The sequence below is a fragment of the Nyctereutes procyonoides genome, unplaced genomic scaffold (assembly GCF_905146905.1).
Source record: "Nyctereutes procyonoides isolate TBG_1078 unplaced genomic scaffold, NYPRO_anot_genome, whole genome shotgun sequence".
Lineage (NCBI taxonomy): Eukaryota > Metazoa > Chordata > Mammalia > Carnivora > Canidae > Nyctereutes > Nyctereutes procyonoides.
The window spans coordinates 1,953,151-1,977,581 of NW_026575048.1; the positions used below are offsets into that span (position 1 = coordinate 1,953,151).

The following is a 24,431-nucleotide window of genomic DNA, read 5'->3' on the forward strand; positions in this document are numbered from 1 at the left end:
CTGGCAGCCGTATCCGACCCCGTGCGTGTGTTCCCCTTCCCCAGGCCAACAACAACGCCGCCGTGTGCCTCCTCTACCTGGGCAAACTCAAGGACTCCCTCCGGCAGCTGGAGGCCATGGTCCAGCAGGACCCCCAGCATTACCTGCACGAGAGCGTGCTCTTCAACCTGACCACCATGTACGAGCTGGAGTCCTCCCGCAGCATGCAGAAGAAGCAGTCCCTGCTCCAGGCGGTCGCCAGCAAAGAAGGGGACAGCTTCAACACACAGTGCCTCAAGCTGGCGTAGGGCACTCGCCTTTGGAGCCACCAGGGCCTCTGTAAACCGTGTACACTGGACCTAAGATATTAGCAGGACTGACGGACTCAATAAAATCTTTCACAGGTGCCTGGAAACAGGTCTTCTTTGTCTGGAGCCAGGGTGGAGGCCCAGACCGTTCTGGCACCGTCAGACTCCACCGAGCTCCGTGCCCACAGCTCTGCCGCGGTTCAGGAGTCCAGGGGGTGAACGTGCTCTGCACACGGTGGGCATAGGCAGCAATGGCCCAGAGGATGCACTGGGTCCCTTTTGTTTATTCTTGAAAGCTGGGCTGCTTCACGTATTAATTCTGAATATCCTCAGAGACAAGCTGAAAAACATAAGCTCCCTTCTCACCCTGTAAATCTTCCAGTTCATTTGGGCATTAAGCAGAGAAACACCAAACAGACTGCCATGTGCCTTCCCTCTCATTCCCTCCTCTCACATCCCAGAACTAAACACATCACTTTTATTCATCTGATTCTTTTTCAGCTGATGCCACACACCATGGACAGGCCTGGGGATGGTGGAAAAGAAGCCACCGTATTTCTTCTGTGCTTTGTACATCACAGGGAGATGAGAGGAGCTCCTAATGCATAAAACAACCAGGGAGGCAGGTGGGTCAGGAGGTATTTCTGAACCAAGCACATGTAATATTTATGTGTTCTTTCATCCTGAACATCAGCACATTTGCTTTAGTATTTACACAGTATTGGGGAGGAGAGTTTTCTCCTTTCCCCTGCTAGGTTCTTTGCTTGGTCTTATAAGAAAATTGACATTATGCAGATTAACAGGACAAAAGCTTAATTATGTACATACAAGGGACCCATAAGAATAGGAGACCCAAGGACAAGCCAGGCAATAGAGGCTTCTGTGCCTAAAGAATGAGCTAGGGGCCTGGGGCTTCCACGGGAGAGGAGGAGGATCACGGAGCTGGAACAACAGATCTTGGTCATTAGATGCTTACCCTGCTGAACAGCTAAGTCACGCAGATAAAAGTTGATAGCCGATAAGAACAGCCGCCCTGGCCCCCCAACCCCCACCCCAGCACGGCCTCCTACCCAAACCCTTCTAGGGAGTTAAGGGAGAGGCAAACATGTCTTAAACATGCTGCATCTTGATGGTCTTCAGCTCAAACTAAATCCACTTGCCAAAGTAGCATATTTGGGGCTCACATACTCTCTCCCTCCCTCAGGCCCACCTTTGAAATTCCTGAGAGTTTTGCAGCCCAGAAATTGAGCTGTAGATTGCTCCAGCCCACGGACCCCGTCTCTTAGTCCTGAGAATTGGTTCTGTTAAGCAGTTGGGTCTGATTTCAGGAGGCAGCTATGCAAGAGGGCTCCCGGGTTAGGCCTGCGTATGAGGAATCAGGTGTTTGATAAGAAGCTTTTCTTGGGGACAGAAGAAAACAACAGGGCGTAATGACTGGAGCAGACTGGAGCAGTCCCCATTTCTGAGCTCCCGGGCTTAGAGCATCCTCAGATGCAGGGAAGCCAGGCAGTGGAAATCGGGCAGATGGCCCTAACCTGCAGTGTGAAGGTCTCTGGCGAGCTTTCTGAGTGGCCCACGCAGCAGCAGGCAGAAAGACTGTGCCCACGTGAGCTCGTGTGGTTCCTCGAGTGTCTGATGGGGTGTCCGGCTCTGGTTTGCGCAGCTTCAGGAAGAGGGCGGTTTTAGTTCTCAGCAGCTCCAAGTAAGAAAGGCAGGGTGCATTGGAAACATCAATTTGTGGAGAGTTACAGCCAAATATAACAGGAAAACAGAAGAATTTGGGACCTAGTCCAGTTTACAGGTAGAAAACGAAACCTCACAGCCCGTTAACAGCACAGAATCTGCTGGCCACGAAGGCGTACTACTGAAACACGATGTCTCTCTGCAGCCACCCGGCTTCCATCAAAGACAACTGCAGTGAGACTAAATCTGTTTTCCAGTTAAGTCTCGTTAGAGTAAACTTAGCCTGGTTATTTACATAGATGCAGAAGAACAGTACCACCATCTAGGCTCTACTAAGTCTGCTTTGCTGGAACTTTCCATAAGGAGTCTTGGATGAACCTCAAAAGCCTCTCCAGGCTAAGAAGCCACACCAAGGACCTGCCATCAGACTTTGTCTGCAGTACACACCACTTTGGGTAAATTCATCTCTTCTCAAGGTCCCCAAAATACCCTGAGGCTCCTAGGTCACCGACCGGGTCAGGCTGCCGGGAACCCTGTGAGCAAGGGGCCAGGCTGATTTTCCCCAAGGGTCTTTTTTTTTTTTTAATTTTTATTTATTTATGATAGTCACACAGAGAGAGAGAGAGAGAGAGAGAGGCAGAGACATAGGCAGAGGGAGAAGCAGGCTCCACGCACCGGGAGCCCGACGTGGGATTCGATCCCGGGTCTCCAGGATCGCGCCCTGGGCCAAAGGCAGGCGCCAAACCGCTGCGCCACCCAGGGATCCCTTCCCCAAGGGTCTTTATTGGCTTCATAAGATCAGCCTTAGCTCCTGGAAGCTGATCATCTCAGTCTTTACATCACTCTCAGGACACTCCAGTCGAAGCCTCGTAACACAGCCAACGTTCCCAGGCACGTCCTGTTGCAGGACCGGGTTCTATTGCACTTCCGCACATGGATCGCCACTAAAATGAGAATACGAAGTTTGCAAAATCTGGAGAGATCAGGTGAGGAGAAAAATTGTTTCGTCTCTGCTCACAAAGGTATATGTTAAATTGTTAATACCTCAGGAGAAGGTTTCCTCGCATCTGGAAAAACAAAAAGAACAGGTAATATTTCAAAGCAGACGTCATAAGGTCATAGTTATCCTCCTAAGTTCACGTGGTTCCATGTGACACTTGTTCTGCTTGAATCCGGTTTTCATTAGTTGTGGAAGTTCCTACCCAGCTCACTTTGCCGACGTAAGGCTGTCAGCAGCCCACCCTTGCCAGAGTCCTGTCCTTGACTGTCCCTGAGCAGGAGGTGCCTTTGCAGGACTGTGGCGGAGCAGCCAAGTCGAGCATGAGCTCCCTGTCATGGACAAGCTTACGCTGTGGTTAGAGACCCGAGGAGAGTTCCTTATACTGGAATCCACAGAACTGCTCATTTCTGAACATTTTAAGGTAACTGGAATTCTGGCCAGTAAGATTATCCAGGACCACCAGGTTCCTAGTAATTTCATACAGTCATAGAACATTTATACTAACACTCACCCACACATGCAACCTAAGGTCTATCGTCGTGATGGGACGTGCTTTCCATACAAATTCACACCCCAGACAAGCCTGATCAGCCTACCCTCAGTCTTTGTGGGAGAGAACCAAGCTTATGCGATGCTCTGGGGGCGCTCTGCGAAGCCTCAACACTTCGTCTGAGGCCAATGGAGGCCTTATCTAGGACTTGATTTTTGGAAGTTTATTGAAAATAACACATTTGGACGCCTGACTGAAGAGGGTCACAGACCTCTGTCAAACAGTACTCAGTTCAGGGTGGATTTAGGCAAAAGTGTCAGAAACCAAAGACCTGGTTAAGGTACAGAACCTTGGCTTCCTGGCAGATGATTTAAAAGTCAAACTTTCCCAGTCTATTGTCAACAACAAACCTGAAATCCAAGAAAATTTCATTTTAAGAGCAAAAACCAATCTGTACCATTCATTTACTTTTAATATTAAAACTGAATTTTAATCTTGGCTTGATCCCACATTAAAAGTTCTCTTCAGAGTTTCCTTTTCCACAAACCTGCAGCTTTGTCCTCAACAAAAGTACATCGGGCGCCTGGGTGGTTCAGCGGGTGAAGCGCCTGCCTCCAGCTCAGGTCTTGATGTCAGGATTCTGGGATCGAGTCCCGTGTCGGGCGCCCTGCTCAGCGGGGAGTCTGCTGCTCCCCCTGCCCACTGCTCGTGCTCAAATAAAATCTTTACTAAAAAAAAAAGTCCATCTCCGTGCCTCAGACCTGCTTTTATCCAAATCACTTTCCTTGCACATGGCAATGTTTTCCTTGTTCTAGCTGCTTCGGTCACATTAGAATCTTTTAAGCCTGAGACCCTTCCAGTGAATGGCAATAACCAGTTGTGAGCTGTCACGGTATTCTCTAGACCATAGAACGTTCTCAGATTTGCCCAAGACCTAGGCTTCCTTATGCGTACAGCTGTTTCACGTGGCACAGACCCCTAACAGACCCAAGAATCTTTTAGTTCCTCTCTACGAGGAAGCCAAAAGTAGATAAATCCCATCCTCCCTCCCTAAAGTTTGCATCTCAAATCATGACTGAGGTCCTGGGGTAGCTGGGGGTAGAAAATCCACATCTCAAAGGCACAGAGGAAGTCTCCAGGACTCTCCAGGAGGGCGGGGCGTCCAGGGCCGCGTTCACCAGTCCCCACAGGTCCCGGGTGAGCCCTCCCGAAAGGCTTCCCTTCGTGTTCAGGAGGCAGGAGGCAGGACGGCTGTCTCAGCGCCGTCCTCTTCGTCCTCTTCGTACCTGTGAGCGCAGAGCGGAGAAGGGGAGGCCGTGGACTGGCAAGGAGAGCTGGGAGAGGAGATGCTTCTAGAGCCGCCCTTCTGGTTGCGAAGAGATCTGCAAGAGCCTTACTTCCAATCCCCCAGGGAACAGGGTTGCTGCAGCCTGACGTCCGTCCGCGGACTGAGCCACCCCCACCCCCCGCCCCACGCCGACTCCACTCCCTCCAGTTTGCTGCTTTCCCTCCGGTACACGCTCGGATCTTAGCTTTGGGAGAACAGGGCGGCAAAGAACTCAGTAAATAATCCCAGCAGGCTCCGAACATCAGCTGCGGTCACAGGTTCAGTCACACCAGCGGTCTCCCCTCTCGTTTTCTGCCCTTCTATCTGCTCCTCGCAGGAGGTCACCCGGCTGAGGACTCTGCTTGGGCAATTCTCACCGACGGGCATCCCCGCGCCCCGTGGACGGCAGTGGGACACGGGGGCGGAAGGAGCTAGGTTCGGGCTGTCTGATGTTTTAGGAACCTTTTCTAAAAAGCTAATGAGAAATTAAAGCTACAGAAGTTCTTTCAGCAAAGTGATTTTGGAATTTTTTTTAAAGATTTTATTTATTCATGAGAGACACAGAGAGGGAGGCAGAGACACAAGCAGAGGGAGAAGCAGGCTCCATGCAGGAGCCCGACGTGGGACTCGACCCCAGGACCACGGGGTGACACCCTGGGCCGAAGGCAGGTGCTAAGCCACTGAGCCACCCTGGGATCCCCTGATTTTGGAATTTTTAAGTCTTGGAGGCGTCTGCCCACTAATTAGGACAGGCCTCCCACTCTGCTGGACTTGGAAACCTTGCGGCTGAGTGTGCGGCTCCCGAGCTCTGCAGTCCCTCCCGCCCGCGGGCTGCGCTGCCCCCCAGGGCCCCCCCGCTGCGGAGCCCCTCTGGCCCGCCCCCTCCGGCCTCGGCGCCCCTTCAGGCCCAGGGGTAACGGCGGGGCGCGCAGGCCACCCCCAGCCGGGGCCTGATGCCAGGCCACACTCGGGGTTCCCAGACCGTCGAGGCGGCACCGCTCAGGCCGCGAGGCCACGACCACAGCGCTGCCTGGAGACTCGCGCGTTAGGAAGGCTGCAGGCTGCCCTTCGCTAACCTTCGTCCTCCCGCGGCCATCACCCGCGCCCCCGGGTCGGGCCGCGCCGTCCTGGACCGCGAGGGGCACAGCAACCAGCAGGCGGGTGTCCTCGAACCTTGGCATCTGCGATGGCGCGGCCCCGCGCCCTGTGCCCCAGGCTCTTCAGATAGAAAGGTCCCAGGGGTAACAGTTCATGCTGCAAACTGGGGGAGCCGCCGGAACACCTGCCACCAGAGGACGCCGCGAAGCCGCGTCTCTGCCTCCTCTACCGAGGAGACCGGCCGCTCTGCGGGGCTGAATCCTTCCAGGTCGCCGTGGGGCCACCTCCACGAAGTCCTGTCGGGTCACAAGGCACGAGCCCCCTCTGAACGCCCCCACGTGGCCTCACCATCCTGCACGCGCTGAGAAGCTCATGAGCGTGGCGGCCCGGCTCGGCTCGCGGCGGCCTGGAAGGGGAGTGGGCTCAGGTGTTCTGGAACGGACCGGACGGTCGACGTGTGGGGCTCCATGGCCACGCGCCGGGCCTAGCACAAGCTCTGCTGTGGCCTGCCTTTGTGTTCAAGCCTTTAAGACTATAAACGCCACTTGAAGCTCGCAGGACGTCCAGACCCAGGCCACGGTCCAGGGCTGGCCACGGGGCTGTAGCCTGCAGGCCCAGTTCCAGCTCTAACGAACCTGGGAAAACACGGCGTGAGAGACGTTGACACAAGCGACGTATGTATGAAAATACGTAGGTTTTAGGAAAGTTACAGGTAGAACGGGCAGGGGGTCACAGGTTTTACTTTCCCTTCTAGATGCCTGAACTTCAAGTTTTTCTATAAAATGAGTGTCTTTGCTTTTTCCTATAATCAAATGGAAGCATCAAAATTGGTAAAGGTTTTGCTTTTAAAGGGGGATGTCGGGGCACCCAGTTGGTGAGAGTCTGACTCTTGATTTCAGCTCAGATTGTGATCTCGGGGTCGCGGGATCGAGCCGCTCTTCGGGCTCCGCACTCAGCACGAGTCAGCAGAAGACCCTCTCCCTCACGTTCTGTCTAAAATAAAATCTTCAGGAATAAAAATAAAGGGCGTTTAAACATCCTGGGGAGAGGGTGATGGGCCCTGCAACGGACACCGGACGGTGATGAAGAGGAGTGAGCTGGACGGCCACCAGCGTGCGATGCTAAGACTTCGCGGGAACAGGTAGGATGGTAAAACCGCGCGTACAACGAAACACGTCACGGACACAGGATACACACCTCGGCTACAGACCCCGTGCTCAGAGGCGGCTGGAGACGGGCTGGAACCACGCAGCCCACGGAGGGGCCGTCCCAGGGCAGCAGGGGGGGCCGGGGGTCCTGGGAGACCAGTCTGCAAACTTAGTTTTTTAAAAAGATTTCAAGTAATCTCTGTACCCAACGTGGGGCTCGAACGCACAACCCCGAGATCGAGTCACATGCTCTACTGACAGGCAGCCAGGGGCCCCGGTAAACACGGTTTTAAAAGACTTATGTAAGGTCGAGAACCGGTGGCTTTAGGACCATGAACCGGGGGGCGAACCCGGGGACCTCCGAGCTCCCTTGCTGCAGAAAGCAAGCTTGTCCCTCCAGGTCCGTGTCACACGGGGACGCTCAGGCCGCCTGTCCCCCGAGGGCCGGCGCGGTGCCCAGGGGGGCGGTCAGGGTTCCCGCGGCCACGCACTGGGCTCCAGGACCGTGCAGGGGTGCGGGGCCCTCTGGGCAGAAAAGTCGTTCCCGTCCCTGACGGGCGCATGTGCGCACCCCCACCCACGGGTGTGCACCGGCCGCTCGCTCCCCCCGCGCTCTGCGGAGCCTCCCTGGGCGTGGGGACTGCGCAGCACCGGCCACCGGGAGGCTCGGCCAGGGCTGGATCCCACCCAGGGCGCAGGTCCCCAGCCACCATCCGGACGGGGTCCTCCCTCCTGGGAGCCGCGGCGGCCCAGCAGCAGCGCCGGGTTGACGGCAGCCTCCACGCCGCGGTCCCTGCAGGTGCTCCCCGGGCCACCCGGCGGCGGACGCCGTGGCCCCCATGGGCGGTACCAACCCACACCGGGCGGCCCCGCGCCCCCCGCAGCGCAGGCCAAGGCCTCACCCCCCACCGGCCCCTCGCCCCACACTCCCCCGCGATGGCCCCTGGACCTGGGTCCCCCGACCGCAGCCCCCCCAAGCACAAAAGCGTGGCTTGGCCCGGAGACTTCCCGAAGCACTGCCTCTGCCGGGCAGGGCCACCTGGTCACGGAGCTGCGGGTGGCGGGGCGGCGCAGGTCAAACCAAGGTCACTGGCTTCCAACCTCCGTGGCTGCTGCTTCCACAGGGGCTCCCCTGGCCTAGGGTGGGCCGCAGACGGGGGGGGGGGGGGGAGGATGGGGGGGACATGCGTCATGCCGCAGGGCTCTAGGGGGCACCGACGACACAGGGGGCCATCGCCAGGTGGGACCCACACTTGAAGGACGGGGCTCCTGGGGGCCTGGATCCACCACCGCTCGCCCTCCCGGTCCCTGGGGCCCTGCTAGCCCAGAAGACGGGGTCTTCCTGCCCCGGGGGGGGAGCGGGGGACATGTGTGGCTCCTCCACGGCCACTGCCAGCCTGGGGGGGACACACTGGTCCTCCGGGGGGTCGTGGCCAGACCGGTTCCAGACCCAGACGGGAGGGGACGGGCACTCACTCCGCCCGTGGCCAGGCGGCCTTCCCAACCTGGGGCCTGGGTCTCCGCAGCTCGTGTGGCCAGGCCCCCCAGCTCCCTGCCCCCCAGCTCCCCGCCCCCCAGCTCCCAGCCCCCAGCTCCCCACTCCCCAGCTCCCAGCCCCCAGCCTCCCCCAGCTCCCAGCTCCCTTCTAGCTCCCCCCTCAGCTCCTAGCTCCGCCCCCCAGGTCCCAGTCCCCCAGTCTCCCCCAGCTCCCCACCCCCCCAGCTCCCCCAGCTCCCAGTCCCCCAGACTCCCTCAGCTCGCCCCCAGCTCCCAGCTCCCCGCCAGCTCCCAGTCCCCCAGCTTCCAGCTTCCAATCCCCAGCTCCCAGCTCCCCACCAGCTCCCCCCAGCTCCCAGTCCCCAGCTCCCAGCTCCCCCCAGCTCCCGGTCCCCAGCTCCCAGCTCCCCCCAGCTCCCAGTCCCCCAGCTCCCAGTCCCCAAGCCCCTGCCCAGGCCCCACCGCCGAGCCGCACAAAGCAGATGCAAGTCCAGGTGCGTCCACCCGGCCCCTTCCAGGACGAGGCCCAGCCCGGAGGCGCTGGGATCAGGACGGGGAGAGGCCAGGAGCCCCAGTAAGGACACACAGGGGACTGCCACCAGGGACTGAGGCAGAGGCAGAAACACGGAGCACCCGGGGCCCCCACGTGTGGCTCCCAGGACCCAACAGGGCTGCTCTCATCACGCTCAGGAACCTTCCATGAAAGGCCACCTGAAAAAAAAATAATAAAAATAAAAATAAAAAAAAAGAAAGAAAGGCCACCTGAGGGCAGGACCAGGCCACCCACGTGGCAGAGGCCAAAGGGTCAGTGGCCAGAGGGATGCCCCCCGCAGAGCCACGAGGAAGGGGTTCTGGTCTGAGGGTTGGGGGGGTACCACGCACAGGACCCCAGGCCACCCTGCACTCGGGTCAGCCTCGGGATCCCCACAGCCCCCCATGGGTGCCGGGTCCTTGGCGGCTGCCTGCTGGCACCCTGGTCTCCCCCCCGCCCCTGCCCCCACCCCACACATGGCGAAGGGGGGGGGAGCCTCCTGCACCCGCGTGCCACTCCCCTTGCCAGGACTCTGCTGGGAAGGTGGGGAACCAGACCACGGGCTTCCCGAAGCTGCTGCGGCAAACTTACAGGAGGGGGAGGGAAGCAGCCCCATCTGTCCTCGCGGGGCTGGGGGCTCAAGGGTCTGCAGGCTGGTTCCTTCCGGGGCTCTCGGGGAGCCCCCCTTGCAGCATCAGGGGTGGGGTGGCGGCCAAACCTCCACCTGCCACAGCCGTCTCCCTCTGGGGTGTCTCTGCGTCTCATGGGCCCCTGCCTAGCTCAGGACGACCACACCCGGACCCCATGGGATCACCCCCACCAAGACCCTACTTCCAAGTAAGTGCCTCCGGGGCTCCCCGCTGCCTCCCCGTTCTGCTGATCAGCACTGGGCACCCCGGGTAGAGCAGGTGTGCAAAGGTGCAGGGGTGCAGGTGTGCAGGGGTGCAGCAGTGCGGGTGTGGGTGTGCAGGGGTGCGGGTGTGCCAGGGGTGCAGGGGTGTGGGTGTGCCGGAGTGCAGGGGATTTGGGGGTGTGGGGTGCAGGGGTGTGGGTGTGCAGGGGTACAGGGGTACCGGGGTGTGGGGGACTTGGGGGTGTGGGTGTGCAGGGGTACAGGGGTGCCGGGGTGTGGGGGACTTGGGGGTGTGGGTGTGCAGGGGTACGGGGTGCTGGGGTGCAGGGATGTGGGTGTGTGGTGTGGGTGTGCAGGGGCACAGGTATGCGGGTGTGCAGGGGTGTAGGGGTGCCGGTGTGCAGGGGTGCGGGTGTGCAGGGGTGCGGGGGGCAGGAGGCAGGGGTGCGGCGCCGCCTGCTGTGCTCGCCTTGCCTGACCTCCGCGGGGACCCTCCACAGCCCAATCCCCTCGCGCAGCAGAAGCCTGCCGGGGCCACACGCGCAGTGGGAGGCGATCTGGGACACCGGGGACACCAGGGACACCCGGAGGACGCCCCGGGGGCCAGCACCCGCTCGCCCTGGGACAGGAGCCCCAGCTGGCAGGGCTCCAGGTGCGCTGGGCGCCGGGCGGGCTGTGGAAGTGGCGGCGCTGCTGACCTGGCCCGCCCGCCCCGCGGGATTCGGGGGGCCGTGGTCCGGGGGGCCCGGGGCGGTCGAGAGGCCCCAGCGCTGCTGCCGGCTGTGTGGCTGCGGCAGGTCGGGCCGCCCCGGGCAGCAGGGAGGTCCGCGTCCTCAGGTCCCCCGCGGCCCGTCCTGCCGCACACGGTAAGCGCCGGCCGCCGGGATGAACCGACCACGTGCAGGGAACACCCAGGCGCGAGGCAAAGCACCGGATCTCGGGGCTCCCAGGAGGCTGCACCCGCGCTCCGGGACAGGGCGGGGCTCCGGGTCGGGCCAAGCAAGTACAGCATCTTGGGCACGGAGGGGACACTGAACCCCCAGACTGGGCAGGAGCAGGGGCTCCCGCGGGAGGAGCGCCCGGCGACCCCGAGCCAGACCAGCCCCGGAGGCCGTGCACACAGGCCGCGCCCCCATGGCCTCGGGTGCCCCGGCCCCGCCGCCTGGCGCAGGGTGTCCCGGGCCTCGGTGCCCTGGGGCAGGAGACGGAGAGCAGGAGGCGAGCCAGACGCCCCCAGGCGCACCTGCACCCCAGCCCCTGGCCCAGCGTAGGCTCCACCTCAGGCCACCCTGTCCCCGGGGGCCTGGGGCGTCCGCTCGGGCAGCCAGGTGCACGCCCTCGCCCGAGGCCTGGTGGGCAGCCTGGAGGCGGAGGTGCGTGTTCCCACCCACGGAAAGAGGTTCAATTCCCGTTTCCAAAGGGAAGGCCTTTGCTTCTGCGGCTGTGCGTGCGCCCCCCAAGCTCAGGTGAAGGCCTAGACCCGGGGGGGCCACAGGGGAGGCCGGGCCTTCGGGGGTGACTGGGGCCGGGGGGCCATGAGGGCAGGTGTCGGGGAAACCAGCAGCTCCGGAACCGTCTCCACTCCCCGTGAGGCCACCCCAGCAGGCGGCCCCTGCGAGAACCCCTCGGCGCTGACCCCCAGGGGCACCCGGCCTCCAGGACCGCAGGAACCGAGGCGGCTGGGGGCGCCCTGCGGACCCACCGAGGAGCTTCTTGGGTGTCAAGGCGGCTGCTGAGGGCCACAGGGTACAGCCAGGACCTGCCACCCCCAGAGGCCGCACGTCATTCTGCAGGGCTGTCTGCTGAGCGCGGCTGGTGGCCAGGGCGGCGCACTGTGCAAACGGGGCTGCTCCCCTCCCTGGACCCAACGACCCAGGGGCCAGTACGAGGGGACAATGGGCAGCCCGGGGGGCGGGGGGGGCGGGGGGGGCAGTGAGGGCTCCAGGCCCATCCGTGTCATCAGGGCAGCTGAGGGGGCGCCCCGATCCCCCGGGGCCCGCGGCGGAAGCTCCTCCAGTCTTGTCGCCTGCAACCCAAGGCGACAGACACGGCGGGACCGCCGGCGGGATGGGGGGGGGGCTGACCCGGGGTGCGCACCGGCCTCCAAGCACCTGCCGCGGCTGCCAGAGGCCCCACGCACGCATGCGGGGACAGGACGCGCCGGCTCCGCACTCGGGCGGCCGCACCCACCGCCGCTCCCACTGGGCCAACTCCGCGGGACCGATTTCTCGGACTTCCCAGGGCACCCACAGCCCGGGGCGGAGGAGCACCTGGAAGGCCTGGGGCACCTCTGCCCTGCGCGGCGGTTAGGGACTGGGTTACAGGCTGGGTTAGGGCTGGGTTAGGGGCTGAGTCAGGGACTAGGTCAGGGGTTGGGTCAGGGGCTGGGTCAGGGACTAGGTTAGGGGCTGGGTCAGGGGCTGGGTCAGGGGCTGGGTCAGGGGCTGGGTCAAGGACTGGGTCAGGGGCTAGGTCAGGGGCTGGGTCAGGGGCTGGGTCGGGGGCTGGGGTAGGGACTGGGTTAGGGACTGGGTCAGGGGCTGGATCAGGGGCTGGGGTAGGGGCTGGGTCAGGGGCTGGGTCAGGGACTGGGTCAGGGGCTGGGTCAGGGACTGGGTCAGGGGCTGGGTCAGGGGCTGGGGTAGGGGCTGGGTCAGGGGCTGGGTCAGGGGCTGGGTCAGGGGCTGGGGTAGGGGCTGGGTCAGGGGCTGCGTCAGGGGCTGGGGTAGGGGCTGGGTCAGGGCTGGGTCAGGGGCTGCGTCAGGGGCTGCGTCAGGGGCTGCGTCAGGGGCTGGGTCAGGGGCTGGGTTAGGGACTAGGTTAGGGACCCGCGCCAGCCCTGGAGGCAGCGAGGCCACACGTCATGGTCACCCACGAGGCCGAGGCCGCGGACAGTCGCCCTGCTCAGGGGGCTGCCCGGCCCTCCCTCCAGTCCTCCCACCCATGGGGGCAGCTGGGGGTGCCCGTGGGAAGGACGGGCTGAGTGCGGGGGAGCCACACGGTGGACACGCCGAGGTGTCGGCTGGGGCGGCGCGGGCCGGGTCTGCCCCCAGGCGGGGCTGCAGGTGTCTGGGGTCCAACAATCTCGCCCAGGATGCGGCGTGGGCGGCGAGCGCGGGGATCCCGGGCACACGCAGGGCAGTGGGGCACCTGGTTCACACGCACACCTGAGGCCCCGCGGCGGGCACTGGGGGCGCAGTCGGGGCACCACCCACTCGTGATTTCGGCCCAGGTCACCATCTCCGGGTCGTGGGATCCAGGCCTGTGCCAGGCTCCGTGCGGGGCCTGGGACCTGCTTCAGATTGTTTTTTTTTTTTTTTTAATCCCTTAAAAAAGGTCAGCGATGATGTTGGGAGGCGAGGGGGGGGGGGGCACAAGCACGGACCCTGGGAGCTCCGGAGGGGCGGGGGCAGCGAAGGCCCAGCCGGGCTCCTGACAACCTCCCGGCCCCACAGGAAACACGGGCCACGGGGGGCGAGGGGGCGCGAGGGGCATGGGGGTGGGGTGTGGGGGGCACAAGGGGTGCGGGGACGGCCATGGCCAGACACCTGTGAAGAGCGGACACGCAGGAGCCTGACAGGCCGGCTCCGGAGGTCGGGGGCGGCCGCGGGCTCGTGGCAGGAACACGCGCAGACGCGCAGGGCTGAGCCTAAGTGGGAACTAGGCCAACAGGGAGGCCACTCGCAGCTCGGAGCGCGCACCCCGGCTCCCAGCCCCCCCGCACCCCCCACACCCCGCCCAGCGCCTTCCACAGCAGGGCACCTTAGGGTGCCTGGCAGCCGGGTGCTGGAGCCCCCCCTCTTGATTTCAGCTCAGGTCATCTCAGGTCGTGGGATGGAGCCCCGGCAGGTCTGCACCGGTTGGGGGGGGCCCCGGTGGGCCTGAGACTTTTCTCTCCCTCACTCCGCACTCTCTCTGATAAATAAACCTTTAAAAAATAAGAATAGGGACGCCTGGGGGGCTCCATGGGTGAGCATCTGCCTTGGGCTCAGGCCGAGACCCCAGGGCCCCAGGACCGAGTCCCGCATCGGGCTCCCTGCAGGGAGCCTGCTCCTCCCTCTGCCTGTCTCTGCCTCTCATGAGTAAATAAAATCTTTTTTAAAATAAATAAAATAAAAATAGGCGGCATTTGCGAAGTGACAGCGCGGAGACCTACCCTGTGCAGCAAGCAGACGGCGGGCCCTAAGCTGGGACGGACACCGCCCCGAGGACGCGGAGCCAGGGCTGTTCTCCTGGGAGGCCGAGCTGCGCGCTCCCTGGGAGGATTCCGGACTCCGAGCTGGGGGGTCCGGGGGTGACCTTACGAAGAAGGATCGCTCCTCTCGGGCTTCAGCCACCCACCGGCACAGGGGCGCTGCCCTCAGGGGGGCCCCCCCACATCCCGGCGGGGTCGGCGAAGCCCGGATGCCCGTTGCCAGCCTCGCGCGGCCTGCACACGGTCCCGTCCTCAAACTCCGTTCACTGGACCGTCCAGGACGGAGTTTAATCCGTGCCTCAGACCCAGGGGGGGCAATGAGAGAGGAAGATTTTTAATCCAGTCTTAAAAATCTTTAAAATAATCTGTCCTTCGGGGCACCTGGTGGCTCAGGGGTTGGCATCTGCCTTCAGCTCAGGGTGTGACCCCCGGGTCCCGGGATCGAGTTCCCATCGGGGTCCCCGCAGGGAGCCTGCCTCTCCCTCTGCCTGTGTCTCTGCCTGTCTGTCTGCGTCTCTCGTGAATAAATAAATAAAATCTTTAAAAAACACACAGAAAAACCCAATCTGCCCTTTAAAACATGAGGTTGGTTTGGGGTTTTCCTATGATTATAACGAATCAGGCAAAACTGTACCTCAGAATTGTTGAGGAAAAAGATCATGTGCTAGTTTTCCTGTTTAAGCAAACGCTTGGTTGTAAGAATCCGCAGGGAAATGAGCCCGGAGTCTCAGCGAAGGGACAGTGACGCGGGTACGACGGAAACCCATTAAACGCGCGAACGATCGACCACGACACCGGGTGCGGCGAGGGGACTTTAATGAGGCCGAGTGAGGACTCCGAGCCAAGAGCGCACGATCCCGGCCGCTGCTTTATGTGGAACAAGAAGGTGGCGCCCGCGGCTGCGACGCCCCAGGACGCCCCAGGACGCCCCAGGACGGGTGCGGGTGCACTGGCCCCCCCACCCGGCCCGCGCACCCGCCCGGCCCACCGCGCAGAAGAGCGTCTGGGTCCGGCGTCCACAGGGCCGGCTGGCAGCCGCACGTCTGCTTCACACCCAGGTCCGAGGGGCGGCTCCGCTCACAGGGCTCAGGCGACGTCCGGCGCGGGGCGGCTGCCTCGTGACGACGGCGACCCCGGGAGCGGCGGCCCAGCGCGGGGAAGCCCGGCCCGAGGCGAGGCAGCCGGGCCTAGGCGGTCTGCGCCAGGAAGCGCACGTACTGGCCCCGGGCCTCCAGGTGGTCGGCCGGCCGGCCGTACGCCGTCCACACGGGTTGCCCCACGAACAGCCGCATGGCCTTCACGTAGTTCTGGAAGACACAGACACACCGGGCGTGAACAGCGTCCCCGTGTCTGTGCTCGGGCTCCACGCCTCAGCCACGCGTCGCCGGGGGGAGGCCGAGGCTCGGGCCCAACCCACTCGGGAGAAACTGCCGTCCGCGCCCACAGGCACCGACCCACGCCCGGGCTGCGGCCTCGGGACCGGGGGACAGCGCGCATCGCCCCTCAAAGTACAAACGTGCGGCGGACACTTCAATCCAGTTTTCGCTTCAGGAGCTTAAAGTCGTGTGACAAACGTGTAAGGTCACCGACTCCAGCCGCGTTTCCAGCAGGGAGAGAGCAGACGCCACCCGCACGCCCGACGTCGGGGGTCATCCCCCAGGGACGGCCACGCGGTGACCCCGGAGCACGGCTGGCACCGGGGGACACAGGGACGTGCCCTCGGGGCAGAGGACAGACCGGCTGGCGCTCGGCAGGTTGGTGGCCCGTCTCCTTTCCCGGGGTCCACCCCACGGGATGCTGACCTTACCCAGTGACCTCAGTCCCAGTCCGGAATGTGCTTGTACCTCGGTCGGGCCCACATCACGTCGGAGAAGCCAGAACTCGCCCACTTCTGTGCTCACCGCCACCCTCCGTGCAGGGACCGCGCCACCCTGACACCCCAAACCAAAGCGCCCGGAGACGCCCCACAGAGCCGCACCCCTAGACCAACCCCACACGTGGCTGGCTGGGGTGGCTCACCTGGGACCCCCACCCCTGCACAGAGCCGGGGCCCCCCGATGTCCACACGGAGGGGCTGCGGGCTCGGGGGCTCCCCGGCCTCCCCTGGGCCACAGGCTCACAGCGCCGCCGGCCTCCCCCCGAGCGCCGCGGTGGCCCCGGTTCCGGGGGCCATGCCCGCGCCACCTGCACCTCACGCACACCCGGCCGACCTTTTCGTCCAGCGTGAAGCGGTGATAAATCCCTGCGGGGAGAGTGATCATGTCTCCCTTTTCCATGAAAATGCGGATCCACTTGTCGTCTTTGTCTCGCACATCGAAGTACCCGCTGCCGTCCAAGATGTAGCGGATCTCCTCATCCACGTGCAGGTGCTCCTCGTAGAACATCCTGAGCTGCGGGCAGGCACACGCGGCTCTCAGGCACCATCGTGCAAACGGCACAGGTCCCGGCACCCGCCCGCGCCCTGCAGGCCCGGGGCCGGGGGGACAGGGTCCTCGCGACGACACTCGGACTACACGGGGAGCACGGGGAGCACGAGGATGCGGGGGCTGGGGCAGGGGCTGTGACCTGAGTGAGCACTGACAGTCTCCCTCTCTCCCCCTCCCCTCTCCCCCATCCCCTCTCCCCCTTCTCTCTCTCTCTCTCTCACACACACACACACACACACACACACAATTCACAGCCACGTCCACTCAAAGGCCTGGACTGGTCCCTGGAGGAGGGACCCCTGAGGAGCCATGAGGACTCACAGTGGGCTTCTAGGCCCGGGCACAGGGGGACTCCAGGGCCAGGTGGGGGGACGAGGTGGCACCGGCCCAGGGGGATGGAGCAAGTACAGCGCGCGCAGGAGGATGCCGGGGACCCTCGGAAGGAAGGAACCGGTCAGAAAGCCTCCTGCCTGCTCAGCCGGGGGCAACGCGACCATCCGACCATCGGAACCCATCACGGCGGGCAGGGGCTTCGGGCCAGGGAGTAGAGCTGGCGTGCGTGAGGCCGCACCGACGCAAACGGAAGGGAAGGGGCAGCCTGTCCTTACACCCGGAGCCGGAACTAGAGGACAGCGGACGGGCAGCGAGCCCAGCACCCCGAGGGCCGGACGGCCCAGCCGGGAACCATCCAGGCTCCCTGCAGAGTCAGAGTTCGAGAAGCAGCAGCCTGTTTACAATGTAACTGTCCACAAACGTCTTCTTAGTTAAGAGGGAAAAACGGGAACTTCACAGCGACGAACCTGATGAACACGAACCTAACCAAGCCTCCTGTCACCAGGAAGGGTCCCCGACACCACACGCCTCCCAACGGGGCACACTGAGCGATGCAACACCGGCCACGCAGGATTCCCGCCAAACGCATCACCTGACTCTAACCACGAGGGCACCTACACAAACATGACAGAGGTAGAGAGTAAAGGTTTGCTTTAGAGACACGAGAGAGAAGCCCGTATCAGCAAGAGAGAAGCTATTGTGCAAGCCTACGGCCACAGAGATAACATAATCACGAACGTCAACGTCAACAGCACACAAGCCCCTTCGATGTGATAAGAGAAAGCATTCTGGGGCACCTGGGTGGTGTTAAGTGTCCGACTCTTTTTTTTTTTAAAGATTTATTTATTTATTCATAGAGAGAGAGAGGAGAGGCAGAGACACGGGCAGAGGGTCCCTGCATGGAGCCTGCAGAAAACAATGGGGATCCCTGGGTGGCTCAGCAGGTTAGCACCTGCCTTTGGCCCAGGGCATGATCCCGGGTCCCAGGATTGAGTCTCACATTGGCTCCCTGCATGGAGCCTGCTTCTCCCTCTGCCTGTGTCTCTGCCTCTCTCTCTCTCTCTCTCTATGTCTCTCATGAATAAATAAAAAATAAAAATCTTTAAACTGCAGAAAACAAAAGAGCAAAAAACCTTGAAAGAAGCCAGAAGAAAATAACCTACAGAAGAACAAGAATAAGAATGACATCAGACTTCTCTGAAACCATGCAAGCAAGCAAGGAAAAAATCCACCAACCTAGAATTCTGTATCAGGTTAAGTTATCCCCTAAAACTGACGGAGAAATAAAGGCTTTCTTGGACAAACAAAAACAGGGAATTTGTCACCAGCACACCTTGCCTTGAAAGAATGTTAAAAGAATTTCTTCAAGTGGAGGGGATAACGATATAGGTCTGCAACTCAGATCTACGTGAGAAGGAAAAAAGAAGAAGAAATAAAGCTAAAATAAAAGACTCCACATTCCTAATAATAACAGTAACAACACCATGGGTAATTATAACATATGGATAAATGAAATGAAAGACAGCAATGTCATGAAGGACAGGATGGAAGGGTTGGGAACACTTAGTTACAGGATAAATGTGTATTGCGAGCTCTAAGGCAATCACTAAAACATTTTCTTTTTAATTATAAGCCAAGAGAAGAGAAAATGAATCATATAAAATGCTCAATTAAAACCAGACAAGGCAGAAAAAGGAAAATATTTTTTTAAATAAAGGATAAGTGCTATGAATTTTGAAAATGTACAAATATGGTAGATAATAATCAACAATACCAATAATCCATTTAAAAGACAGACTCTCAGAATAGATTTAAAAAAACACACACACAAACCTCCAACTATATGTTGTCTCCAAGAAACCCACTTTTTTTTTTTTTTTTGAGAGAGAGAGAGAGAGCGCACATGTGCACAGGCCCAGAAGTGGGGGAGGGGAGCATCAGGAGAAGGAGAGAGAAAATCTTTTGTTTGGTTTTGTTTTCTCTGTTTCTCAGAGAGAGAGCACAGGCAGGCATGAGTGAGGGGAGGGGCAGAGGGAAAGCAGACTCCCAGCTGAGCAGGGACCCAACTCAGGGCTCAAGCCCAGGACCCCAGGATCATGACCTGAGCCTAAAGCAGATGCTTAACCAACTAAGCCACCCAGGGCCCTCAGGAGATAGAGAATCTGTTTGTTTGTTTAAAGATTTTATTTATTTATTCACAAGAGACACAGAGAGAGAGAGAGGCAGAGAGACAGAGACAGAGAGAGGCAGAGACACAAAGGGAGAAGCAGGATCCATGCAGGGAGCTCGACATGGGACTCGATCCCGGGACCCCAGGATCACGCCCTGGGCCAAAGGCAGCGCTAAACCGCTGAGCCATCTGGGCTGCCTGAGATAGAGAATCTTAAACAGGCTCCACACCCAGCACAGAGCCTGACATGGGGCTCAATCTCAAGACCCTCAGATCATTACTGGAGCAAAAATCAAGAGTCAGACACTTAACTAACTTCCTGGGTTTCCAGAAAAACCAAGAAACCCAATTTAAAATAAAGACATGGTTCGTGTCCCGGTGGGGTCAGTCAATAAGTAAGTAAGTAAGTAAGTAAGTAAGTAAGTAAGTAAGTAAGTAAGTAATAAATAAATAAATAAATAAATAAATAAATAAATAAATAAATAAATAAATAAATAAAATAAAGACCCAAATAGGTTAAAAGCTCAGTTTTGGAGGAAGAGACACCATGTTAACAGTAGTCAAAAGAAAGCCTGGGGAGCTGTATTGTTTTTCAGACAAGGCAGACTTCAGCACAAGAAAAGTCATTAGGGATAAAGGTGATTATCATGTAATAACAAAAGGGTCAAATCTCTAAGATGACATGACAACCTTGAACAGGTATGCGCCTAACAACAAACGTCAAAATCACAAGGCAAAGACTAAGAGTGAGAAGAACGGATGAATCCTCTATTTTGTTGCAGATTTCAACACACCCATCAATAAATGTCAGGTTCAACTAGCAGAAAATCAGTAACAGTCACTGAACAGCAGCACCAATCAACACAGAATACACATTCTCCTCAAGCTCACATGGTACATTCACTAGGATAACCTACGTTCTGGCCCATAAAACAGCCTCAATATATTTACAAGGACTCAAGTCTTGCAAAATATATTCTCAGACTACAGTGGAATTAAATTGGAAAGCAACGAAAGTCTCTGGAAAAGTCTCCATGTAAGTGGAAATTAACACATATCAAAAAATCCACAGGGGACAAAGAAGAAATCAAAAAAGGAATTAATTTGGAAATACTCAAAATGAAAATGAAAATGATTCAAAATCTGGGTGATGCCCCTTAAAGTAGTACTTAGGGGAAATGTACAGCACTAAATACCTACGTTAAAAGAGAAGGCTGCAAGTCGATGACCTCAGGAACCATGTTAAGAAATTAGAAAAAGGATAGCTCAGCCGGTTGAGCATCCAGCTCTTGATTTTGGCTCAGGTTGTGATCTCAGGGTCATGAGATCCAGCCCCACATCTGGCTCCCTGCTCAGTGGGGAGTCTCTCGCCATCGCCCTCTGCCCCTCCTTCCACCTGCATGATCTCTCGCTCTCTCTCAAATAACTATGTCTTCTTTTAAAAAAGGATAAAAACAAACAAAAAAACAAAACAAAAAAGAAAAAAGGATAAAAACAGAAAAAAGAAAAAGAAAAAGAAAAAAAGAGAAAAAAAGAAAAGAAAAAGAAAAGAAGAAAAAAAAGGATAAAAACAAAAAACAAAGAGAAGCTTGTGTTCGATAGGGGTGAATATAATGATTCCCCTCTCCGAAGAATTTAGAGCTCCCTTACCTTTTCTTCATAATTTGGTAGTTTATCCTTGCTTATGGTTATGATGTCCATCCACGAGTAGTTTCTCTCTTTTCGGATCTTTTCTAATTCTGGATCATTCTCATGTTTGTCAGCATCCAACTATTAGGGTTTAAACAAGGAAAACGGAGGTCACATTAACGCCAAGGAAGCTGAAACGTTCTCTTTCTGGGTCTCCAATATGACCACATTCCAAATTTATCATCCGGTCCTCCGTCAGTCGCAAATTAACCTTCCTTCCCCCACCTTCCCTATTCCTCGAGGGTTTCCCCGTTCTCCGAGACAGCTAAAGAGACTGCGTTGTGCTTAATTCTTGCCTCTTTCCTCCCGGGCAATTCTTCCCGGGGGATTCTGTGTCGCGGTTCTAGCCCCACTGCCAAGAGCCCAGGCGAAGCGCCCGTGCCCAAGCCGGTCCGGAGGCACCGACCCCACCTCCGCTCCAGCCCGCTCCTCCAGCGCCAATCCCCTGCAGGCCTAGGGGATCTCTCTATGGTCAGCTGTTTCCCTGGGCTGAAACGACGGACACTCGGGAAGCCTACAAATATAGCCCAAGTTCATTATGGCGGGAAGACGGGACTTCCATCATGTGGCCCCAGCTGCCTTTTCTACTCCATCTCTACTCCGTTGTTTTCTTCTTTAATCGACATGCTAAACCAAAAAATACGATCATTTGCTACCCTCCAAAAGACACGTGATGCTTCACATCCCCACACCCTTGCTCCTGACAGCCCCCTAGACCTAGACAGCTCCTTCACCATTTTCATTTATCCCAGTTCTATCGATTCTTCAAGGTCCAATTCTAAGATGTCTGTCATGAAGCATTCCCCTAGGACCCCAGCCGGAGACAGGAGTGCAGACCCCCTGCACTCCCACCTCAAGCTACCGGCAATGATTTTCGCATACTGTGCATTATGCTGCAGTACAATGCACATTTTCTCCCAACTAGGGAATAGCAGACTCCAGGATATCGTGGTCATCAACCCATTAATTTCTACAAAGAGGACTCCCAAAATTATCAAATCCACCTCACGCTGTGCACAGTACTGCTCCACGCCCAAACCACCTAACTTCAAATTGTATATATGAGACAGAGCTCCCTATCACTCTGCCGCGCTCCTCGTAGCACATCTGCAAAAACGCTCCATTTGTACCCACTGGTCAAGAGTAGTTATTATGAAGAAAGTATAAAAACAGCAGGACACCAAAACCACAGAGTAAACTATCTATTTATTTACACGTTCCATGTCCAACATGGGGCTTGAACTCACCACCCTGGCATCAGGCGTTGGATGCTGTACAGACTGTGCCAGCTGGGCACCCCTACACAGTTTAATTTTGATAAGCGTTTGAGTTACGCAGAACAGATCTAGAAGGTAGGAGAAACTGAGTCTGACCCTGTGGGACAGCTAAAAGATGCCTTTAAAATGTGGTATTTCATCCTCTGGATACATTCACAAGGTGACCAGTATCTTGGTCTTAAACTGTTAAAAAAGCAGCACGAAACCCCCAAAGTGCAGTTAACTGGACTCTCCAGATGGCTCAGACGGCAGATAAATTGATGTCAGTGATGAAACAAAACTAATTCCCCGTCGTAACAGACATTATACACCACGTGGTTGCCTCCAAGACGGTACCTTCCAGTAGGTTACGTACTACATCTTGGCCTGGGGAAAGATGAACATTCTGGAAAAATTAACGGGGGCGGGGGAGGGGAGCGCACAGTGCTGAGCAGGCAGGCTGCTCACCGGGAGCCGGGAGCCGGGAGGCCGCTCGGCAGGTGCGCGCTCAGCAGGTGCAAGGGCGGCGGCCACCCCGGCTCCCAGGGAGCAGCGGAGGGCGCGTCTATACCCGCCCCCCACCCCCACCCCACCCCCACCCGCACCCTTGAATCAAAGCTTGCTCGTCTCATTTATTAGGGGGACTTGCCTGTGGTTTTGCATACATGCTGGACTGCAATTCTCTGCGATCCTAAGTGAACCAACCCACTTGGGCGCCCGGGGGGGGGGGGGGGCGGGGGGGCTCAGCGGTTTCGCGCCACCTGCGGCCCAGGGCGTGACCCCGGAGGCCCGGGATCGAGTCCCGCGTCGGGCTCTCTGCGTGGAGCCTGCCCCTCCTCCCTCTCTCTCTCTCTCTCTCTCTGTCTCATAAACAAACAAATAAAAACCTTTTAAAAAATGCTAAATGAACCCACTTTTGCTGGTGGAGTAACAGGCGGTGAAAGCGGACGCTACCAAGGGCGCAGCAGGTGCCGGCGGGGGAGCCTGCGGGGGTCCAGCCCCGCACCGGGAAGGTCCCTTAAGGCCTACGTAGAGCGCACAGCAGGGGAGCGGCGGGTCGAGCGACCCCAGGGCCCGGGATCCTGACCGAGCGGAGGGGACTGAGCCACTCGGGCGCCCCAAGGGCAGGAATTCCAAAGACTGCGCGGTCCTGCGGCGGCCGACGGGCGGGCCCCCGGGGCCCCCGGAGCCCCCCGCCCGAGGGCGCACCTGCCGCTGCGGAGGAGGCCTGCGCCCCGCACGGGGGTCCCGGAGGGTCCCCAAGGCCTCCCGCCTGCGCTCCGCCCCGGGGGCTCCACTCCCAGCGCGCCCCGCGCAGGCGCCCCGGGCCCCCCGCGCACCCCCACCCGCCGGACCCCGCCCGGAGGCCACCCGGGGCGCCGCAGAGCGCGCAGGGCCGCGGGGCGCCGGCCCCGCACTGAGCATGCGCAGGCGTCCAGGCGGCCTAGAGCCGGGCCCGCGCTGCGCGCCCCGGACGCCGACCGCCCAGCGCCCGTACTGAGCATGCGCACGGCGTGCTGGTCGCCCGCATCTCCCGACGCTGCGATTGAGCGTGCGCAGCACGCTGCGGGCGCCGCCGACCACCCGGGCGCCCTACTGAGCATGCGCAGTGCCCCTGGCCGGTCCCGGCCAAGGTGCCCTCCGCCTGCAGCTTGGGGCCTGCGGGCGGCGCGGGGTACCCGAGGGGGCGCTGCCCCCGCCCCCGCGTACCTTCCAGTAAAGAACCCCAAGCCGGCGCAGCTGCTCCAGGCCGACTGGGCGGCTGGGCTCCGCGCGGTGGGGCCGCCTCGGGTCGTCGGCGGACTCGTCCATGTACCAGGCCTGCACCATGGCCGGACCGGGGCGCCGCGGGCACGCCCTGCACGCCCCCCACCCCCGTCTTCGGCGCCGTCCCGGCCGCTCGCTGCGGGAGGTGGCGGAGGGAGAGCGGGTGCGCGGCGCCCAGAGGGCCCTTATCGCGGCGCCGAGATGGGGCGGGGCCCGGCGGGGGGGGGCGGGGCGATGGGCGGGGCCGCTGCGGGGGCGGGGCCAGCGCCTCGCAGTCTCCCGCTGGGGCGGGGCCCGGGGCGGGGCGATGGGCGGGGCTTCTGTGGGGGCGGGGCCGGGCGCCCGAGGAGCCCGGGGGCGGGAGGAGGCCGGCGGTCCTGCTGACCAGAACCGTCAGGTGGAGCAAGCAGTCCTGACCTCAGCCTGCACTGTGCGGAGCGGTAACGTAATGGCACCCTGACCCCTGGACCCCTGGGCCGCAAGCGACGTGGGGCGCAGCGGGGCCTGAAGGCCGTGGTCAGCGCGGGCCCAGGTGTCGCTCGGGGGGTGGGGCCCGCGCCCCCCCCGTGCCCCGGTCTGTGCCGGTCCGCCGGGCCGCAGGAGCGCCCTTCTCCCTTCCCCATGTTCCGGCGCCGCCTTCCCAGTCCGTGAGTCGATCATCAGTTTAGACGAGGAAGGCT

The 24,431-nt window shown here is 59.8% G+C and overlaps 2 protein-coding genes across 7 annotated transcripts in view; one reads left to right on the top strand and one right to left on the bottom strand.

Moving 5' to 3' along the window:
* Positions 1 to 4,207, top strand: part of TRAPPC12 (trafficking protein particle complex subunit 12) — an 86,663-nt gene extending 82,456 nt beyond the window's left edge. For all 6 annotated transcript variants that reach the window (XM_055327640.1, XM_055327639.1, XM_055327641.1 and 3 more), the window contains one exon: positions 45 to 4,207. In XM_055327640.1, coding sequence (XP_055183615.1) covers positions 45 to 287 — 243 coding nt within the window. In that variant the 3' untranslated portion in view covers positions 288 to 4,207. The remainder of the gene's footprint in view (positions 1 to 44) is intronic.
* A 10,702-nt stretch (positions 4,208 to 14,909) lies between these two features.
* Positions 14,910 to 23,952, bottom strand: ADI1 (acireductone dioxygenase 1). The gene is made up of 4 exons (XM_055327643.1): positions 23,695 to 23,952; positions 20,690 to 20,809; positions 16,321 to 16,500; positions 14,910 to 15,417 (listed from the first exon to the last, which is right to left on the bottom strand). Exons 1-4 carry the CDS (start codon positions 23,812 to 23,814, stop codon positions 15,298 to 15,300), a joined length of 540 nt encoding a protein of 179 aa, XP_055183618.1. The 5' UTR covers positions 23,815 to 23,952; the 3' UTR covers positions 14,910 to 15,297.
* Positions 23,953 to 24,431: the final 479 nt, after the last annotated feature.